General features: G+C 37.9%; 1 protein-coding gene across 2 annotated transcripts in view; it reads right to left on the minus strand.

Moving 5' to 3' along the window:
• The window catches only part of lsamp (limbic system associated membrane protein), a 471,983-nt gene extending 456,734 nt beyond the window's left edge, over window positions 1–15,249 (minus strand). Inside the window, exon 1 of one of the 2 annotated variants that reach the window (XM_062068053.1) lies at window positions 14,748–15,249. In XM_062068053.1, coding sequence (XP_061924037.1) covers window positions 14,748–14,902 — 155 coding nt within the window. In that variant the 5' untranslated portion in view covers window positions 14,903–15,249. The remainder of the gene's footprint in view (window positions 1–14,747) is intronic. The other variant, XM_062068049.1, reaches the window with a different exon arrangement.
• Window positions 15,250–17,246: the final 1,997 nt, after the last annotated feature.

The following is a 17,246-nucleotide window of genomic DNA, read 5'->3' on the forward strand; positions in this document are numbered from 1 at the left end:
TCGTAGAGAACCAGAATTGGAACCGGATTCGTTCAAATTCAAACACTGCCCAACCCAATGTGCTTTGTGTTCTTTAAAGGCCTACTGAAATGAGATTTTCTTATTTAAACGGGGATAGCGGGTCAATTCTATGTGTCATACTTGATCATTTCGCGATATTGCCATATTTTTGCTGAAAGGATTTAGTAGAGAACATCGACGATAAAGTTCGCAACTTTTGGTCGCTGATAAAAAAAAGCCTTGCCTGTACCGGAAGTAGCGTGACGTCACAGGTTGTGGAGCTCCTCACATCTGCACATTGTTTACAATCATGACCACCAGCAGCGAGAGCGATTCGGACCGAGAAAGCGACGATTACCCCATTAATTTGAGCGAGGATGAAAGATTCATGGATGAGGAAAGTGAGAGTGAAGGATTAGAGGGCAGTGGAAGCGATTCAGATAGGGAAGATGCTGTGAGAGGCGGGTGGGACCTGATATTCAGCTGGGAATGACTAAAACAGTAAATAAACACAAGACATATATATACTCTATTAGCCACAACACAACCAGGCTTATATTTAATATGCCACAAATTAACGCATAACAAACACCTCCCCCCTCCCGTCCATATAACCCGCCAATACAAATCAAACACCCGCACAACACACTCAATCCCACAGCCCAAAGTACCGTTCACTTCCGCAAAGTTCATACAGCACATATATTTCCCCAAAGTTACGTACGTGACATGCACATAGTGGCACGCACGTACGGGCAAGCGATCAAATGTTTTGAAGCCGCAGCTGCATACTCACGGTAGCGCGTATCCAACTCAAAGTCCTCCTGGTAAGAGTCTCTGTTGTCCCAGTTCTCCACAGGCCAATGTGTATCCAACTCAAAGTCCTCCTGGTAAGAGTCTATGTTGTCCCAGTTCTCCACAGGCCAATGGTAAAGCTTGACTGTCATCGTTCGGGAATGTAAACAATGAAACCACCGGCTACGATGTAGCCGCTACGTGTTTGTGTTGCTGCAGCCGGCCGCTAATACACCACTTCCCACCTACAGCTTTCTTCTTTGCTGTCTTCATTGTTCATTAAACAAATTGTAAAAGATTCACCAACACAGATGTCCAGAATACTGTGGAATTTTGCGATGAAAACAGACGACTTAATAGCTGGCCACAATGCTGTCCCAAAATGAACGCTACAATCCGTGACGTCACGTGTAAACGTCATCATACCGAGACGTTTTCAGCAGGATATTTCGCGGGAAATTTAAAATTGCACTTTACTAATCTAACCCGGCCGTATTGGCATGTGTTGCAATGTTAAGATTTCATCATTGATATATAAACTATCAGACTGTGTGGTCGGTAGTAGTGGGTTTCAGTAGGCCTTTAATATCTCCTTGTTTTCATGTGTTTCACCTTATTTTTGTGGACTTTTTGTACCTGCACTGCAACCACATCATTTCCCCATTGTGGGATAAATCAAGTCTATCTTATCTTATCTTATCCTATCTTAGTCACATGACAGATCAAAATATTCTATTACAAACACAAAGATGAAGGGAACTCAAAAGCCAATTTTGTATGCAATATTGTAGTATCTTTAGGGATGGACAATATTTTTTGTTAAAGCCAATACAGATATCTTCCTGCTTCTCAAGACCGATACAGATAAGTCATTTATATCAGGGTTTCTCCTTACTGTGATTGAATACGGCGCACCGCCACTGCATTTTATTACTGCCACACCTTGAAAATAAGGTTGTTTTTCTTTTACTTGAAAACAAATTTAAGTAATATAATGTATTGTGGCCTCATGAAAATATGGCAAAACTGTAAAAAAAATATATATCATAACAACAGATTTGTTTTAAATTTATGTATACATTTTTTTGAGCTTTTTTAAAGAAAATCATATCATCATAGCAAATTATGCAAATTACTCGATAATGTCAGGGTGACGATAACCACGCCCCCACCGCCACAGGTATCTTGGCAGTTCAGGGAAACCTTGATGCGTTCTACTGAAAATGATGGAAAGTGCCACTCAACATAGCAACTGACGCAGTGGTCCAAGTTGGAATTGCCGCAAAACACATTTTAAGATATTCAGTGCTTTTTTAATGTTAATTTAATGTTTCATATTTAATGTTTTTTTAAGCCAATACATATACCTTCCTGCTTCTCAAGACCGATATAACACATTTATATATATATATATATACATATTTTTATTTTTATTTATTTATTTATTTTTTTTAATTAGATTTATCTGTAGTTTGCACTTCTTTTGCAGTGCAGACGTCTTTAAAGTGTGTTGAAGCTTGATGTTTTTTCCCCCACCTTGCAGAATGTTTGCTGAACATTTGGTGCAAATAGCACGCAAAATGTCATCCTCTGAAACACTGAGGAAGGATCAACGCCATATTTGTTTACGAGCTAAGGTCAGAAATAATAGCGCTTGATTTCCTTATCCTAACCCACGAGGTAATTTTGCCTAATTTGAGCATTTTTTGATATCTTTTTTATCTGAGGTACGTTTTCATGTTATCGGATTCATCTGTCTGACATCATAATTTCATATGTCAGTCTAATAGTTATCTGAGTGGCCACCTGGTATGATTGTTCACCAACTACTGGACCGCCATGCATATTAAATTATTTTAGATAGGTGTGAACAGGAATTATTTTAAGAACATTGTTGAATGTGCATAAATATTTTTAACAATATTAAGACATAAAAAGTGAGAATACATCCTGGATTGATCACTATAGACAATCAGGGAAACTTTCATTCCTTTTGCTATCAATTGCAATTGTACATTTTCTGAAAACTATGTCAAATTCTTAAAATTTACTCTATTGTCTTGTTTCCTTGTGTTGCTGCAACAAATGTTGAATTAATAACTGTCAATTATTTTACGTGAGTGATAGTCAAATGTTGTATGATGGATAACATTGGTATCCAACATGAATGTGACGCTGATTAATGACTCCAAATTGTCCAAAGGTGTTAGTGGGAATGGTTGTTTGTCTATATCAAGGATGTCCATAGTGCGGCCCTGGGGCCATTTGCGGCCCGTCACACATTCTGGAAATGCTATTGCAAAACTAAAAAAGTGGAATGAAGTGAAATCTAACGAGGAAAAAGTTGCAGTGTTGACACAAAGCTGCCATGCAAGCTGTTTTTTTTTCTTTTGTCTTTCTTTAATTTTCTTTTTTTTTGCCATTGCTCAAAAAAAATAAATAATGACAACAAATCCATGCTATAATTAATTATATTCAAGGCTCCAATTACTTCAAATATTTCACTTTAAAATGTTTTATGTGGTAAATCAACTTTTTCTTTGACCAAAGTCCATAAAACAAACAAAATAATAGTTCAAACGTAAAATTGACAGATATATCTGAAGTTGATCTCCTAACTTAAGTGTTGAAAGTAAAAGAAAAACCTAATAAAAATGTATCACTTTATGAGTAGGGATGATACTCGAAACCGGTTTTCCCGGTTGTTCGATAAGAAAATAACCGAGTCCTCGGACTCGAATTCCTTTTTGAGAACCGGTACCCGTTATCGAGACCACTATAGTAAAGAAAAGAGTTGGTTCTTTATTCGAATCCCTCGGAACGAATCCCGTCCCGACCAGAAATGCTCCGTGTGACATCACAATAAATCAGTCACGTAGCTCAGTCATTAGGCGCAGATAGCGAAAGCAGGAAAACAATGGACGGGAAAAAGCGCTCCAAGGTGTAATAAAGTTCAAAACAAAAGGTATAATCCAATGAATAACTTTACTGAGAGATTTGAGCAGGGTACAAACTCACGAAGAACACTTTTACGACCCACCGGAAACATAGCAACCAGGCTAGCAACGCACCTCCTTTACGGCAGCTGCCGCAACGTTCTTAAAGCATACATATATATACAACACATCTCCCTTTTTTAACTTTTGTTTTTCACACTGTATATGTGTTGTCTGTCTAATTATAAATAATGCAGACGAGGCGTGTTGGCTGAGTTCTTGACGTTTACTTTCACGGGTGACGACATGCAACAACACTCTTCGGGGCTACCGCGCATGCTCGTCACTCCCGTTGCATGATGGGTAGTGTAGTTGTTATATTCCCTAGCTCATAACATATTTCCCCCTATAAAGAAATAATGTTAACTCAATAAAGTGTATTTCTTTTTTTAGCTTTAACTTTTAATTTTTTAGCACTGTAGCCACATTTGCAAACAACTTTTCTCTTCATAGAATTTTCTTTCTTTCTTTAAAGTGCAAAAATGTCAAAGCATCATAAACAGTTATGTCAAATAGCAGCATAATTGCATTTTTTGGAGAGCTGTATTATTTCCGGTTTTGTGCCCAAGGGACTGATTTTATTTAACACTATATTATTATTTATACACCTATAGTCATCACAGAGACAGGTTGTTTTTGTGTTACTGTATGTATTTGTTTTTCTGAAAAATCCCACTTAATATACTTTGGGTAACAACAGTCAATGTTTATTTATTTTATTTTATTTTTTTAGGGGGGTAACAGTCAATATTTATTTATTTATTAGATTAAATTGTTTTCTTATATAATAAAAGTGAGCTTTTGTTAAACCAAATAGTGTGTGTTTTTTTCCATATACAACAACCTATCTGGACTCGATAAGAGAATCGATAAGGAATCGGTTCGATAAGAGGATTCGATAATAGACTCGAACTCGATAATTTCTTATCAAACATCATCCCTATTTATGAGTGGGGCACCTTTTGGATCCCACATATATTTAGTGGTACTTTATTTATCTTTTCACTGTGATTACTCAAAAATATTAAAGAATTAAAATCAATGGTGTCCTACATTATTGATCTTTTAGGGCTCTCATTACTAAATACTGCATATTTCAGTTTTACTATAAAAACAAAGTTGTTTTTGACAGAAAAGCCTTTTTTTTTTTTTTTTCATTACTTTATATCAACTTGAAGTTGATATAGAGATTTACTGTAAGCGTTAAATAAACAATAATAATAATGATTTGACTTATTTTTAACATTTTAATGACTGAGACCCTTTATGGTCCCCGGGACCCCTAAAGGTAAAATAAAAATAAAAAAATCCATATCTTTTGTTATGGTTTGAAAATGAAAAATATCAAAATGGCCCCCACATGCTTTAATTTTTCCGTGTGCGGCCCTCAGTGGAAAAAGTTTGGACACCCCTGGTCTATATGTTCCCTGTGATTGACAGCTGACCAGTCCAGGGTGTACCCCAACTCTAACCCATAGTCAGCTGGAATAGACTCCGACTTACAAACGGGGCTAGAAAATAAATGGATAAATGTACAGTAGCTAGGAGCCCCTCGTGTGTGCACTGTAAATGATGGCTATCCTATGCCTGATGTAGCCCATGTGGCCAACTCGAACGTAGCAATCAGATGAAATAGAAATGTTACAACTGAGAAGTCCAATAAATGACTGGTTTGATTAAAAAATAAGCAGGCACTCCTCATTGTGTCAAGGAGCGTCTGAGACAACATTTTTAAAAATCCAATATCATACGGATATTGGAGCCCTGGGTGTTGACAGATAGCGATATTTTTCTGATATGATCCAAGCAGGAGTCAAATACATATTTTTGTAATTTTGTAGTGTGTGTTATCAGAAAAGGTTTGAGCAAATTAAAATATTTTAGAGAAAAACACTAACCTAATTGGCATGGATTGATGTTGTCTTGAAGTTAAAGTGGAGTGATAATTGTTTAGTTTTTTGGCAACACCGTGTGGCCTCAGTGATTTTACAAAGTTAAACTCATGACTAGTGTTGTTCCGATACCAATATTTTGGTATCGGAAAATGTATTTCGATACTTTTCTAAATAAAGGAGACCACAAAAATTTGCATTATTGGCTTTATTTTAACAAAAAATCTTAGGGTACATTTAACATATGTTTCTTATTGCAAGTTTGTCCTTAAATAAAATAGTGAACATACAAGACAACTTGTCTTTTATTAGTAAGTAAGAAAACAAAGGCTCCTAATTTAGTCTGCTGACATATTGTGTCATTTTCCATTCTATTATTTTGTCTAAATAATTAAGGACAAGTGGTAGAAAATGAATTATTAATTCACTTGTTCATTTATTGTTAATAACTGCTTACTTTCTCTTTTAACATGTTCTATCTACACTTCTGTTAAAATGTAATAATCACTTATTCTTCTGTTGTTTGGATGCTTTATGTTAGTTTTGGATGATACCACAAATGTAGGTATCAATCCAATACCAAGTCGTTACAGGATCATACATTGGTCATATTCAACGTTCTCATGTGTCCAGGGACATATTTTCTGAGTTTATAAACATAATACAAATTTTAAAAAAACTAAAGATGTTGTGATGCCGAAAAATATTGAGGTACTCATAGTTGTATCGACTAGATACATTCCTGTACTTGATATCATTACAGTGGATGTTAGGTGTAGATCCACCAATGGCGTTTGTTTACATTTTGACACCGGTGAGCTAAGGTGTGTAGTGAAACCTGTTTAGCTATTCCTCGTCCTGCAGGGATGATACTTGTAAAAACTCACTTTATTTGTCGCCATGGAGACCAGGATTGGTGATTTAGAAGTAGCTAAAACATTGCAGACTTCGGATGGACTTTAGCCGCTAGCTAGCTAGCCATGTCTTAAAGCGCCTCTTCCGGTGGGCATTTCAGTTTTATAACTTCACCGTTATCGTTAGTTTTTAAGCCAAAATGCGCCCGTTCTCCCTTTTCTGTCTACACATCGTGTCTGTTTGTCAGTACTCCGTGATTGTGCGCTGCCGAAAATGCTCGTCTGCTTGTAAACCAGCAATGTCACGACACGACGACGACGGGGGAGACCGGTACTTTTTAGAGGCGGTATAGTACCGAATATGATTATTAGTATCGCGGTACTATACTAATACCGGTATACTGTACAGGGTTGTACAGTATACCGGTATTAGCATAGTACCGCGATACTAATAATCAAAATGTATTGATGCGTACACGTTTGTTACTGGATACTTTTTCTAATAGGCTTCTGCAGTGGAGCCTTTTTAATATGCAACTGTAGCTGCGTTTCAATTGTGAAACAGAAACAGTCATCTGGAAAAAAATCAGATCTAAAACAAATCCAATTTGGGACAATTTGTGTAGTCTGAGATGTTAACCGGCTGTCCAGGTTTGCAAAAGTGATGGCGCAGCACGACTGCTTGTATCGGACACCTTGGATCAGGGGTGTCAAACGTACGGCCCGAGGGCCGGTTTAGGCCCGCAAACAAATTTTATCCGGCCCGCGGAATGAGTTTGCTAAGTATAAAAATTTACCTACAATTTTTTTATTAAAAAAAACAACTGTTCTAAATGTGTCCACTGGATGTCGCAATAGCAATTATTTGTATCTTTGTAGATGATGTTACATATGTACAAAATAAACCAAATGATGTTAGTACATCAGTCGAGGAAATAGAGCAAACTACATAAATAACATCCTGCAATTTGATTTTGATATATATTTTTTTATCTTGATAAATTGAAAATTCACACCAAAGAGTTGACTGATGAATATTATCACATAATTTATTCAGAAAATATAAATAACGACAAATAAAGATAGAATACTATTAACTGCAACATGTAGAGTAGATTTTTCTCCATATGGCCCCCAATCTAACATGAGTTCGACACTCCTGCCTTAAACGCAAGCCGATATCATCTGATACTTTTACTCAATCTGATATCGGCATGAGATCAGAACACCCCTAGTAGTGTTAAGTTTCAAATCTTGATCATCATTCCACCCTGAGAAGACGAAATGACGTGCAGAAGCATTGTAGGTGGGAAAAAAATAAATAAAATAGATCACGTGGTCACTGACATCTGTCCATCAGGGTTGACAGCTCGCATTCTCTAGCACAGAGGTGTCAAACGTACGGCCCGAGGGCCGGTTTAGGCCCGCAAACAGATTTAACCGGCCCGCGGGATGAGTTTGCTAAGTATAAAAATGTACCTAAAAATGTTTTATCAAATAATCTGCTGTTCTAAATGTGTCCACTGGATGTCGCAATATCAATTCTTTGTATCTTTGTAGATGATGTTACATATGTACAAAATAAACCACATGATGTTAGTACATCAGTCGAGGAAAATGATCAAACTACATAAATAACATACTGTAATTAGATTTTGATATAGTTTTTTTCATCTTGATAGATTGAAAATTAACACCAATGAATTGACCGATGAACATTATCACATACATTATTCAGAAAATATAAACAACAACAAATAAAGATAGAATACTATTAACCGCAACATGTAAGTGTAAAAAAAACAACAACATTATGATTTGTACATTTCGTTCTATTTTTAAACAAAGAAAACAATTTGAAGTTGTCTTTATTTTTAAGTTATCATGCCGTGATTTTACCCATATCTAACATGAGTTCGACACGCCTGCCTTAGACTCAAGCCGATATTATCTGATACTTTTACTCAATCTGATATCGGCATGAGATCAGAACACCCCTGGTAGTGTCCAGTTTCAAATCTTGAGCATCATTCCACCCTGAGAAGACTAAGTGACGTGCAGAAGCGTTGTAGGCGGGGAAAAAATAAATAAAATAGTTCACGTGGTCCCTGACATCTGTCCATCAGGGTTGACAGCTCGCATTTTCTAGCACAGGGGTGTCAAACGAACGGCCCGGGGGCCGGTCTAGGCCCGCAAACAGATTCAAACCGGCCTGCGGGATGAGTTTACTAAGTATAAAAATGTAGCTAAATTTTTGAACGAAAGAAAGAGCTGTTCTAAATGTGTCCACTAGATGTTGCAATAGCAATTATTTGTATCTTTGTAGATGATGCTACATATGTACAAAATAAACCACATGATGTTAGTACATCAGTCGAGGAAAATGATCAAACGACATGAATAACATACTGTAATTTGATTTTGATATATTTTTTTTTATCTTGATATATTGAAAATTCACACCAATGAGTTGACTGGTGAACATTATCACATAATTTATTCAGAAAGTATAAATAAAGAATAGAATAGAATACTATTAACTGCAAAATGTAAGTGTAAAAAAAAACACAACAACATTATGATTTGTACATTTTGTTCTATTTTGAAACAAATAAAACAATCCGAAGTTGTCTTTATTTTTAAGTTATCGTGCCGTGATTTTACCCATATCTAAAATGAGTTCGACACCCCTGCCTTAGACGCAAGCCGATATCATCTGATACTTTTACTCAATCCGATATCGGCATGAGATCAGAACACCCCTGGTAGTGTCCAGTTTCAAATATTGAGCATCTTTCCACCCTGAGAAGACTAAGTGACGTGCAGAAGCATTATAGGCGGGAAAAAATTAAACAAAATAGATCACGTGGTCCCTGACATCTGTCCATCAGGGTTGACAGCTCGCATTTTCTAGCACAGGGGTGTCAAACGTACGGCCCGAGGGCCGGTTTAGGCCCGCAAACAGATTTTATCCGACCCGCGGGATGAGTTTGCTAAGTATAAAAATGTAGCTAAAATTTTAGAACGAAAGAAACAGCTGTTCTAAATGTGTCCACTAGATGTCGCAATAGCAATTCTTTGTATCTTTGTTGTTGATGCTACATATGTACAAAATAAACCACATGATGTTAGTACATCAGTCGAGGAAAATTATCAAACTACATAAATAACATACTGTAATTAGATTTTGATAGTTTTTTTTATCTTGATAGATTGAAAATTAACACCAATGAATTGACTGATGAACATTATCACATAAATTATTCAGAAAATATAAATAACAAATAAAGATAGAATACTATTAACCGCAACATGTAAGTGTAAAAAAACAAAAAAATACAACATTATGATTTCTACATTTCGTTCTATTTTTAAACAAAGAAAACAATCCGAAGTTGTCTTTATTTTTAAGTTATCGTGCCGTGATTTTACCCATATCTAACATGAGTTCGACACCCCTGCCTTAGACTCAAGCCGATATTATCTGATACTTTTACTCAATCTGATATCGGCATGAGATCAGAACACCCCTGGCAGTGTCCAGTTTCAAATATTGAGCATCATTCCACCCTGAGAAGACTAAGTGACGTGCAGAAGCGTTGTAGGCGGGGAAAAAATAAATAAAATAGTTCACGTGGTCCCTGACATCTGTCCATCAGGGTTGACAGCTCGCATTTTCTAGCACAGGGGTGTCAAACGAACGGCCCGAGGGCCGGTCTAGGCCCGCAAACAGATTCAAACCGGCCCGCGGGATGAGTTTACTAAGTATAAAAATGTAGCTAAATTTTTGAACGAAAGAAAGAGCTGTTCTAAATGTGTCCACTAGATGTCGCAATAGCAATTATTTGTATCTTTGTAGATGATGCTACATATGTACAAAATAAACCACATGATGTTAGTACATCAGTCGAGGAAAATGATCAAACGACATGAATAACATACTGTAATTTGATTTTGATATAGTTTTTTTTATCTTGATAGATTGAAAATTCACACCAATGAGTTGACTGGTGAACATTATCACATAATTTATTCAGAAAGTATACATAAAGAATAGAATAGAATACTATTAACTGCAAAATGTAAGTGTAAACAAAAACACAACAACATTATGATTTGTACATTTTGTTCTATTTTGAAACAAAGAAAACAATCCGAAGTTGTCTTTATTTTTAAGTTATCGTGCCGTGATTTTACCATATCTAAAATGAGTTCGACACCCCTGCCTTAGACGCAAGCCGATATCATCTGATACTTTTACTCAATCCGACAGATTTAACCGGCCCGCGGGATGAGTTTGCTAAGTATAAAAATGTAGCTAAAATTTTTGAACGAAAGAAACAGCTGTTCTAAATGTGTCCACTAGATGTCGCAATAGCAATTCTTTGTATCTTTGTAGATAATGCTACATATGTACAAAATAAACCACATGATGTTAGTACATCAGTCGAGGAAAATGATCAAACTACATAAATAACATACAGTTAATTGATTTTGATTAGAGATGTCCGATAATATCGGACTGCCGATATTATCAGCCGATAAATGCTTTAAAATGTAATATCCGAAATTATCGGTATCGGTTTCAAAAAGTAAAATGTATGACTTTTTAAAACCCCGCTGTGTACACGGACGTAGGGAGAAGTACAGAGCGCCAATAAACCTTAAAGGCACTGCCTTTGCGTGCCGGTCCAATCACATAATACCTACGGCTTTTCACACACACAAGTGAATGCAAACCATACTTGGTCAACAGCCCTACAGGTCACACTGAGGGTGACCGTATAAACAAATTTAACACTGTTACAAATATGCCCCACACTGTGAACCCACGCCAAACAAGAATGACAAACACATTTCGGGAGAACATCCACAACATAAACACAACAGAACAAATACCCAGAACCCCTTGCAGCAATAACTCTTCCGGGACGCTACAATATACACCCCCTGCTACCCCCTACGCCCCTCCCAACCCCGCCCACTTCAACCTCCTCATGCTCTCTCAGGGAGAGCATGTCCCAAATTCCAGGCTGCTGTTTTGAGGCATGTTAAAAAAAAATAATGCACTTTGTGACTTATTTTGGAAAACCTTGTTACATTGTTTAATGCATCCAGCGGGGCATCACAACAAAATTAGGCATAATATTGTGTTAATTCCACGACTGTATATATCGGCATCGGTTGATATCGGTATCGGTAATTAAGAGTTGGACAATATCGGGATATCGGCAAAAAAGCGCTTATCGGACATCTCCAATTTTGATACAACTTTTTTTATCTTGATAGATTGAAAATTAACACCAATGAATTGACCGATGAACATTATCACATAAATTATTCAGAAAATATAAATAACAACAAATAAAAATAGAATACTATTAACCGCAACATGTAAGTGTAAAAAAAAAAAAACATTATGATTTGTACATTTCGTTTTATTTTTAAACAAAGAAAACAATCCGAAGTTGTCTTTATTTTTAAGTTATCGTGCCGTGATTTTACCCATATCTAACATGAGTTCGACACCCCTGCCTTAGACGCAAGCCGATATCATCTGATACTTTTACTCAATCCGATATCGGCATGAGATCAGAACACCCCTGGTAGTGTCCAGTTTCAAATCTTGATCATCATTCCACCCTGAGAAGACTAAGTGACGTGCAGAAGCATTGTAGGCGGGAAAAAAATAAATAAAATAGATCACATGGTCACTGACATCTGTCCATCAGGGTTGACAGCTCGCATTCTCTAGCACAGGGGTGTCAAACGTACGGCCCGAGGGCCGGATCAGGCCCGCGAACAGGTTTTATCCGACCCACGGGATGAGTTTGCTAAGTATAAAAATGTAACTACATTTTTTTGAATGAAAGAAACAGCTGTTCTAAATGTGTCCACTGGATGTTGCAATAGCAATTCTTTGTATCTTTGTAGATGATGCTACATATGTACAAAATAAACCACATGATGTTAGTACATCAGTCGAGGAAAATTATCAAACTACATAAATAACATACTGTAATTAGATTTTGATATAGTTTTTTTTATCTTGATAGATTGAAAATTAACACCAATGAATTGACTGATGAACATTATCACATAAATTATTCAGAAAATATAAATAACAACAAATAAAGATAGAATACTATTAACCGCAACATGTAAGTGTAAAAAAACCAAAAAACAACAACATTATGATTTGTACATTTCGTTCTATTTTTAAACAAAGGAAACAATCTGAAGTTGTCTTTATTTTTAAGTTATCGTGCCGTGATTTTACCCATATCTAACATGAGTTCGACACCCCTGCCTTAGACGGAAGCCGATATCATCTGATACTTTTACTCAATCCGATATCGGCATGAGATCAGAACACCCCTGGTAGTGTCCAGTTTCAAATATTGATCATCATTCCACCCTGAGAAGACTAAGTGACGTGCAGAAGCATTGTAGGCGGGAAAAAAATAAATACAATAGATCACATGGTCACTGACATCTGTCCATCAGGGTTGACAGCTCACATTCTCTAGCACAGGGGTGTCAAACGTACGGCCCGAGGGCCGGATCAGGCCCGCGAACAGGTTTTATCCGACCAACGGGATGAGTTTGAGAAACAGCTGTTCTAAATGTGTCCACTGAATGTTGCAATAGCAATTCTTTGTATCTTTGTAGATGATGTTACATATGTACAAAATAAACCACATGATGTTAGTACATCAGTCGAGGAAAATTATCAAACTACATAAATAACATACTGTAATTAGATTTTGATATAGTTTTTTTCATCTTGAAAGATTGAAAATTAACACCAATGAATTGACTGATGAACATTATCACATAAATTTTCAGAAAATATAAATAACAACAAATAAAGATAGAATACTATTAACCGCAACATGTAAGTGTAAAAAAAACAAAAAACAAAAACATTATGATTTGTACATTTCGTTCTATTTTTAAACAAAGGAAACAATCTGAAGTTGTCTTTATTTTTAAGTTATCGTGCCGTGATTTTACCCATATCTAACATGAGTTCGACACCCCTGCCTTAGACTCAAGCCGATATCATCTGATACTTTTACTCAATCTGATATCGGCATGAGATCAGAACACCCCTGGTAGTGTCCAGTTTCAAATATTGAGCATCATTCCACCCTGAGAAGACTAAGTGACATGCAGAAGCGTTGTAGGCGGGAAAAAATTAAATAAAATAGTTCACTTGGTCCCTGACATCTGTCCATCAGGGTTGACAGCTCGCATTTTCTAGCACAGGGGTGTCAAACGAACGGCCCGAGGGCCGGTTTAGGCCTGCAAACAGATTCAAACCGGCCCGCGGGATGAGTTTACTAAGTATAAAAATGTAGCTAAATTTTTGAACGAAAGAAAGAGCTGTTCTAAATGTGTCCACTAGATGTCGCAATAGCAATTATTTGTATCTTTGTAGATGATGCTACATATGTACAAAATAAACCACATGATGTTAGTACATCAGTCGAGGAAAATTATCAAACTACATAAATAACATACTGTAATTAGATTTTGATATAGTTTTTTTTTATCTTGATAGATTGAAAATTAACACCAATGAGTTGACTGGTGAACATTATCACATAATTTATTCAGAAAGTATAAATAAAGAATAGAATAGAATACTATTAACTGCAAAATGTAAGTGTAAAAAAAAACACAACAACATTATGATTTGTACATTTTGTTCTATTTTGAAACAAAGAAAACAATCCGAAGTTGTCTTTATTTTTAAGTTATCGTGCCGTGATTTTACCCATATCTAAAATGAGTTCGACACCCCTGTCCTAGACGCAAGCCGATATCATCTGATACTTTTACTCAATCCGATATCGGCATGAGATCAGAACACCGCCCCTGGTAGTGTCCAGTTTCAAATATTGAGCATCATTCCACCAGGAGAAGAGTAAGTGACGTGCAGAAACATTGTAGGCGGGAAAGAAGAAAAAAAAAAAAAAGGAAAAAAAAAAGATCACGTGGTTCCTGACATCTGTCCATCAGGGTTGACAGCTCGCATTGTCTAGCAAGTGATTATGAAAACCGACTCCACATAGACGCACTTTTTGTCCTCTTATGACGAGTTGCGACATCAACAAACGGCCAAATAAACATACAAGAGGGGAAAAGCGGTAAGGGAAGGATGGATGGATGGAGGAAAGAAGTTAGAGAGGGAGTCTTCTCACCTTATGACGGCCGTGTCGCCCTGGCGGACCGTGATGTTGTCGGTGGCCCGCTGCATATCCACACTGCGGACGGGGAATCCTGTCGGGATAAGACACAGCAGTCGGAAAAAAGAAGCCTGCAATTGCCTCCAGCACGGTTTGCGTCCGACCAGCATGTTTCCAAAAAGGAGAAGCGCGCCTTTCTGCGGCGATAAATCCAAAGAAAGTGAGGAGAGGACCCGAGAGGAGTAGTCCAGAAGTCTCAGCGGGGATGGGGAGGGGGGACGGAAAAGGTCCAATGGAGTCCGACTCCGACAAATAGTTCAGTGTTATCCTCGCACTGAAAGCTTTCTTCTTCTTTTTTTTTTTTTTTTGCCTGCCAAGTGCAGCGAGAGCTCCCCTTTCTCTCTTTCTGATTATGTGGCTGTGATGCTCCTATTGGTCAGGACGACAGCTCCACCCGAGGTCTTTAAATGACACAGTCCATGAGCATGTAGGAATAATGGAGATGCACACAGCCTAGACCTCATTTCAAAACTGCCTTTTTATTGCTTTCAGGCGCCCTAAAAAGTTCCTATCATTGTTTGTTGTTGTAAGAAACTAGTCCAGGCAGGCACTCAAACCATATTGCCAAGGTTTACATTTGGAAAAAATGTTTTGATTGATTGAAGCTTTTATTAGTAGATTGCACAGTACAGTACATATTCCGTACAATTGGCCACTAAATGGTAACACCCCACGGGCCCCGCTAGGGATTTTGGGCCCCATGAAAAGAATCTTTACAGGGCCCCCTGTATTATAATTTCATCATCATTAGGGGCCTCTCTGGGCCCCCCTCCATCATGGGCCCCTAGAATCCGTCTCCTTTACCCCCCCTTTTCGGCGCCCCTGAACACCCGAATACGTTTTTCAACTTGTTTAAGTCGGGGTCCTGGAGAAAAACTCTCAGGCTTAGTCTACTCCAGGGGTCGGCAACCCGCGGCTCCGGAGCCGCATGCGGCTCCTTGACCACTCGGATGCGGCTCAGCTACATACATGCCGACCCCCCCGATTTTCCCAGGAGATTTATGGATCTCAGTGTCCCTCATAGATTACTCCCGGGGGAAAAATTATCCTACTTACACTCTAATTACTAAATAAAGGGCGTGCCCTAATTGCACTGCAGTAATTGTCCTCTATAGCATTTACATACAGCGTGCCAGTCCAGCCACATGTTGCATGTTGTTATTACTTGCACACACAGGAGACAGCAAAGCATACTTACTCATCAGCCACACAGCTTACACTGACGGTAGCCGTATCAAACAACTTTAACATTGTTACGTTACAAATATGCGCCACACTGTGAACCCACACCAAAAAAGAATGAAAAACACATTTCTGGAGAACATCCCACCGTAACACAACATAAACACAACACAACCATTACCCAGAATCCCATGCAGCCCTAACTCTTCCGGTCTACATTATATACCCCCGCTACCACCAAATCCCCCCACACATCAACCACCCCCCCCCCCCCCTCCTCTCCGTGCGTTGGTTGAGCGGAAGAGTTAGGGCTGCATGGGATTCTGGGTATTGGTACCGTCAGTGTAAGATGTGTGGCTGCTGAGTTAGTACGCCTTGCTGTCACTTACGTGAGCAAGCTGAAATTGCGTTCTACGTGTGGTCGAGCAGGTACACTGTTAGGGCAGACTGTAGAGGGCGCCGAATGCAGTGTCATCACGCTCTGATATTCGGGAGTCTCCCGGGAAAAATGAGAGGATTGGCAAGTATGACGCTATCAAGCGCCATTCATTCAAAACTCGCGGGCTGCACTAACATCAAATGTCCACATTAAAGTGCGTGCCGGTGCGTGTGTCGGAGACCCCTAGTTAACATAGCACGAAGCGTTTAAGCTTTGTATGCGGTGTTTTACATTTTAAATTTAAATTTTTTTTTTGTGGCTCCCATTACTTTCTTTAATTTGTGAAACTTGCCAAAATGGCTCTTTGAGTGGTAAAGGTTGCCGACCCCTGGTCTACTCTAAGTAAATCAGGGGTGTCAAACTCAAATACAGAGTGGGCCAAAATTTAAAACTGAACGAAGCCGCGGGCCAAGGTTGAACAAATTAACCTTTTAATAGGGACCCAAACAAGTTGTGCATTGAATATTGAACAAGCAAGGCTTATATAACTTTATAGTGACATGCAAAATCGAGTTTCAAATAATAATAATAATAATTAGAAAATATCAATGGCATATCAAATACAATTTAAATAAAAATTGAATGCCTCTTTTCTATTTGCAGCCTTCTGAGGTAAATATCAACATTAACTTTTTCCACAGGCTAATACATTTGAAAATAAAATAACAATAAATAGACCAACCATTCAGGACACACTGATCTAATCTGATGTGCCCTAGCCAGATACCTGCCATCTTTTCTTGGATGCTAGTTCATTAATGTCGGGGCTCAGGCTTTGAGCTGAGGCAACCTTCATTATCGAACGAAGGTGTTCATCAGTCATTATATCTCGT

This window comes from Entelurus aequoreus, linkage group LG13 (genome assembly GCF_033978785.1).
Source record: "Entelurus aequoreus isolate RoL-2023_Sb linkage group LG13, RoL_Eaeq_v1.1, whole genome shotgun sequence".
NCBI lineage: Eukaryota > Metazoa > Chordata > Actinopteri > Syngnathiformes > Syngnathidae > Entelurus > Entelurus aequoreus.